The 6000-nt window shown below is 49.2% G+C and overlaps 1 protein-coding gene across 1 annotated transcript in view; it reads right to left on the bottom strand.

The window, feature by feature from the left end:
• IPPK (inositol-pentakisphosphate 2-kinase) overlaps positions 1 to 4854 on the bottom strand; it is a 65227-nt gene extending 60373 nt beyond the window's left edge. The window contains exon 1 of the mRNA XM_012747131.2: positions 4628 to 4854. Within this exon, the coding sequence (XP_012602585.2) occupies positions 4628 to 4708 (81 nt within the window). The 5' untranslated portion in view covers positions 4709 to 4854. The remainder of the gene's footprint in view (positions 1 to 4627) is intronic.
• Between the last annotated feature and the right edge of the window lie 1146 nt (positions 4855 to 6000).

A 6000-nucleotide genomic window follows, 5' to 3' on the forward strand; every position in this document is an offset into this window, starting at 1 on the left:
TCTGGGGGGCCAGGCACACTGCAGCACGGCTGGGATAGCTCTGTGATCCCTACAGGCATGAAAAGCCTGACCACGTGTAAAGAGGAAGCAGGCCTACATGGAAATCCACAGTGAGAGCCACAGGGAAGCACGTGCAAACCTGGGGCCTTCAGGTTGTCCTGGCTGCATGACACCCTCAAGGCACTAGTGGCCAGGCCCCAAGTGCAGCCTTGCTCTCTGCTAACACAGAAACACTTTCCTCACCCTCCTGGATCATAGCTCTCAGGAGACAGAGGAAGTCAGTGGGAAGGTGTTGTTCTGCCTGAATTGTGACCAAGGAGGAGGAAGCATCGGGCAGGGGGAAAGTGGCCATGTCACCTCAGAAGACACTGAAGCAGAGGGAGGTGAGCTAGACCCAAACCAGCAAACACCCGCACATGTTAGGCAGGCACCATCACAAGGCTGCAATCACCAAAGGGCATACAGTTTGGAAATAAACAAATCCTAGCCATGCAACTGCAGATATAAAGAAATCAATAAAGTGGGATCAACATGCAGGGCTCTCCAATGAGCTCAAGTGTGACCAGAAAGAAACTCACCAAGAAAGAAGCCACATCAGCTATCGCAGCCTGTAAAAATACCATTAAACATCTCACATGCAGAATAGGTCACTGGTCTTTTAAAAACGCTAGCAGCAACAGAAAGTTAAGACTATTTCAACTAGGTCCAGGTAAAAATTAAAGAAGGGCGTGGCCCAGGGCTTAGGCATATGCCATACGGTTAGAAAAAAGCAGAGAACAGAAATTCTCACGTGTGGCCAGCACCTGCAGTTGGAAGTGTAACTGACGCTGACAGTCCTACAGGACAGGACAGTTGCTTTCCACTTGAACTACTGTAAGTAATTCTACAATGGATATTTGTGTCTGTAAGACCTTCATTTACATTTCTAATTAACTTCTTAGAATAGAATACTAGAACAGAAATTAGATCAAAGAGTATGAACTTTTAAAAAAGTAATGCTTTTTCCTGATTATAACACTGTAATTCATTGAAGGAAGTTTAGAAAATACTAAAAACAAAAAAAGGTAAAAATAATTCATGATACTATCACAGTCATAACCACTTATAACATTTTGATGTATTTTCTCCCAATCAATTTGTAATTACACTCATACTACCCATCTTCTTTTATAAGCTGTTTTTTCCATTTAACATTGCAAATATTTCTCCATATTAAATGGGATATAATTTAATCAGTTGGATTAATTAATGGGATTTACTTATTAATGGGATTTACTTAATCCATCCACTATGAAATAATCAGCAAATTATTAAAATGTTGATATATAAAGTAATGCTGTATTTTAAAAAAAGAAAAAAAAAGATGATCTACAAACCAGAAATCCTAAAATACAAGATGAGAAGAGAAACAGTGAGATGGCCTGGCATGGTGACTCCTGAATGCTTAACCTTCACACCTCCAAGGCCCAGACAAATACCCTAGGCACCAAACAGATACCAGACAGACACCAAAATACCCCAGACACCAAACAGGCACCAAAACAATTTACAGAAATGATCTGAAGCTCTCAGACTCTCAGAAAGGTTACAAAACCAGAATGACTAGAAATGAGCAGCTTTCTTCATACTTTAGATAAAATGTATTTTGTTGGCAGATAAGTTAAATGGCAAAGTCTTTCATGTTACTTCTGTCAATAGGAAGGAAAATGTCACAACAGCTTAGGGTCATGACAGGAGTGAGCCACTGTCCCTACACCCAAAGGCCGAGGTGATCCTTAGGGGACTCAGTGACCTGGGCAAGGGCACGACTCAGATCTGAATACACCTAAGACATGGAACGACAAACAAGACTTAAAGTGACCTTCACGGGACAGGACGCTGAGCCAAAACCAACAAGCCAAAGGTGAAGAAGGCAAGTGCAGATGCCACACGGGAGAAAATCCGACATCTGGGGCTCAACGCCCAGTGGGAGATGTGCCAGGCAGAGGGTCTGCACCATGCAGGGCAGAGAACACAGTGGGCACTGGCGCCTGGGAAATGGTCAAGTGCACAGCTGTCCCAAACAATAACAGAATGGGGCCTGACGGGCAAAATCTGAATCGTCCAGGGCCACATGGGGCAGCCTTTGAGTGAAGGGGCTGACCATGATTTATCAGGAACATAGTTAAAATGCCTCTCTATGGGATGGCCTGCCATTAACCTTTCTGCCTACACTGAACACACACTCCCATCCCCTTGCAGCCCACACCTAGCTCCTCCACCCCAAGGCCCCATATTCTATGAGTCCTGCACTCTACAGAAGGCATGAAACTCTCATTCCATGTTTGCACACCGCAAAAGGAGCATCACCATGTTTCTTCTACTGCTGATATCCAAAGATCCTTCAGCTCTCCTCATCTAGACCCCCAGCACCTGCAAGATGGGTTTCGGGGCAGCTGTCTGAACATGCACTGTGTTCTCACACTGGAGAGGAGAAAGGACAGACACAGGACCATTCAATTCAAGGGGCAGCTGATTCCTTCTCATGGAAAGTGACCCTTCCCTATCTGGAAAAACTTGGCAAAGACCTCCCTCTCTCTTGAACTGAATGAAGAGGATCTAAGGAACTGAGCAGAGAAGCAGGGTGGACCTGCTCCCGCAACTGGCTCCAGAGGGGAGGGAGGCTATGCATATGCTCAGCATCCACGGGAGCAGGGACTCCCTCCTGTTCTCCCTAATTTGCCTTCTCTCCACCCCACTGACACACACCCTCTCCTCAGGCAGAGCAGGCCCTGAAAACCTGCCTTCCAGGGCTCACTCTCTCCTCCTTGGTCCACAGACAGAGCTAACACACCACAGGACACAGCAGGCAGGCCAAGCTCAAGTCCAAGGCCCAGGCCAAGCACAAGGACTTCTCTCCGCTGCTCAATACCTAGCACGGTTCAGTTTATCTACATCAGGCACAGGTGCTGTCCAACCTTAACTTGGTGGGAAATGTTTTTTTATGAGACTATTTACAGTGATAATCTTCAATTTCAAATGATGAGCTAAAAACAACCACCAAGTAGAAATAAGCATAGTAAAGCAAATTTAGATTTAAAATAGAAAACAAATAGCATAGGCCCACGAAAGTCTAATGACTGTGATGCAGTCCTCACAATGGGATCTTTGCAACAGGGCAGGGCCAGGCTGCCCTGGAGATGCCTGCTCAGGGAAGGCAATGGACATAGGTATGTCCGGGAAAGCAGAGAAGGGATCCAAGTGCCAGAGGTGACTGCACCAAAGTCTCTGCTCTTCAAACCGTGTCCTTTTGCTTCCAGTCTGGAAAATGCTCCTACATCTGCAACTACTTTTGAAATTAATATGTCAGCCCCCATGAAAAGAAGCCTAAAATGCAGAGATACAACATCCAATCTTACTAAGGAATTGGAAGATGAGTACTTGTTTTAGAACAGCATTCAGGGGAACAGCATAGTAACCTGAAAACAAAGGAGGCTCATGCTGGACTATCCCTCACTTTGCCCAACCTCAGCCTACACAAGAGAAGGACAGGCAGGGTGCAGTGGCTCACGCCTATAATCCTAGCACTCAGTGAGGCCGAGGGGGGTGGATTGCTCAAGGTCAGGAGTCCAAAACCAGCCTGAGCAAGAGCAAGACCTCATCTCTACTAAAAATAGAAAGAAATTAATTGACCAACTAAAAATATATGTAGAAAAAGAAATTAGCCGGGCATGGTGGCCCATGCCTGTAGTGTAGTCCCAGCTACTCAAGAGGCTGAGGCAAAAGGATCACTTGAGCCCAAGAGTTTGAGGTTGCTCTGAGCTAGTCAGATCAACAAAATGAGACTCTGTCTCAAAAAAAGAAAAGAGAAGGATAGCTTCAGGTTAGCCTGTCCATTACTAATTCATCTAAAGATCTTAAGCATGCTCTAAAGCCCTCCCTACATGACACCTATCCCTGCCTCCCTCATTCCCTCCTCGAGCACACCACATTCCTGCGTGGTTGCAAAATGTCAAAGATCTGGGCCCTCACACAAATCCACACACTTCTCTTCCTGGATTCACCTTGGGAGTCCTTAGTGCAGTTCCTGAAACTCTCACCTTCACTGAATTGAGAAAGGAAAATCCTTCAAATTCTAACAAACTTAGGGGGAGAACCTGTAGGCAATGCCCCATTATGAACAGCAGCAGCATGAAGAACAGCAATTCCCTGGTCTCACGAGGCTGAATTCCCTCCGTGCTGGGAGCAACTGCACTCTGGGCGCTTTGCTTCTTCCTCCAGTGCCTGCCCAAGCCCTTCGTCCCAGCTAAATCTCCGCCCCACTGCGGCCTGGCTGTCGGGCCGGCACCGCGTGAGGCTGCGCGTGGCACCGACGGGGCGGGGAAGGAGGCACTGGAGGGCCAAGGGACCCACCGAGGGGAAAGGGAGTACTGGGGAAACGGGGAACCGACCCGAGAGAGAAGGGGAATACTGGGGGAATAGGGAACCGACTCGGGGGCTGCTGGAGGGTGCCGGAAAGAGACCGACCAGCGAGGAGGTAGGTACTGGGAAAGACGCGGAACCGACCCCGGGGGGAATACTGGGAAGAACTGGGAGCCCCCGTCGTCGGGGTGAGGTCCGGGACCCGTGCTGCCCGTCCGCCGCTCACCTGCGCGTGGGCCACCACCAGGCTCTTGTTGCCTTCGCCGTGGTACCCCCATTCATTCTCGTCCATCTTCCCCTCGTCCATGCCCCAGCGCGGCCCTGGAGCCTCGCGGGCCGGGACGTGGGGAGGAGAGCTGGGGGCCGCCCGTCTTGCTGGGCACCAACCGTGCCGGTCGTGGGAGGAGCGCCTGTCAGCTGCTGCCCCCGCTAGACCCGGCCGCTGCGACTCGCAGGCGCGGACCGCCGGAAGCCACGCCCCCGGCGCTGCCATGGCCGACCCGGGCAACTTCCGGGTTCGCGCCTACTTTCCATCCACTTCATGCGTTGGCGGATGGGTCGGCGGCCATCTTAGATGCTGGCGGATGAGTCATTTCCGGAGCGCGGTTTTGGGAACAGGAAAAGAGGCTTCCGGCATGGGTGCCGGATATGAAGCTGGCGGGAGGAGCAGGAGGCGGTTTGGCGCCCAGTAGTGACCCTGGGCGTCTGGGCCTCCGGGGTGCCCTGTACTCTGGACGCTAAGTCGTAGGACCCGAGCAAAGCGTTTGACGTCTCTGAGCCTGGGCTTTCGCTTCTATGGAAGGGGATGTGACTCATCGTATACTCACAGGGTTTCCTGACTCAGAGTCCCGAGAGGTAGAAAGCATTGTCCACACTTCCCACACGAGAAAATGTGGCTCGGCTAGGCGAGTGGACTAGGCGAGCGACTCCCCAGTGCCGCTTTTGCCCGAGGACCTCGAGGGACGCAACTGGAACGCGAGGCTTCTGCTTGGCGGTGAGGCGGAGGGCTGACGGCCTGCCTTTTCCAGGCCTTAGTTTATTCACGTATGAGGGGAGAGATGGCTCCACTTCGTAAGAGCTGCTGTGAAGATTAAATTGAGTCCGTGGTTCCCAGACTCTTAGCCTAAGGATCACTTTATACTCTTAAATATGGTTGAGGGCCTCGTGCTTTGCTAATGTGAGTTGTAGCTACAGATGTTACCACATTATAAATTAAAATGTTTAAAAGTATTTTTTCACTTAAAAATGAACACATTGCATATTTTTTTAAAATAGCTATGTCTTCCCCACCCCCAAATAAAGAAGAGTGATGTTGTTTTACGCTTTTGTAACTCTAAAGCCTGGCTTGACAGAAGATAGCTGGATTCTTAGATCTCATTCTGCATTCCTCTGCTGCAGTCTGTTGCCTGATTGACACATATACTGTGAACAATATCTGGCCTCATGCAGTTACATAACGTTCACGAAGGAAGGACCTGCATACCCAACTTTGAGAATGGCTGACTTAAAGCACCACTGGACACCTGGCCAGGCCTTGAGAATAGTAGTGAAATGAGGCCAGTGACTCAGGAAAATTAGCTGACAGATTTGAGCATCTTT

This window comes from Microcebus murinus, chromosome 12 (assembly GCF_040939455.1).
Source record: "Microcebus murinus isolate Inina chromosome 12, M.murinus_Inina_mat1.0, whole genome shotgun sequence".
Lineage (NCBI taxonomy): Eukaryota > Metazoa > Chordata > Mammalia > Primates > Cheirogaleidae > Microcebus > Microcebus murinus.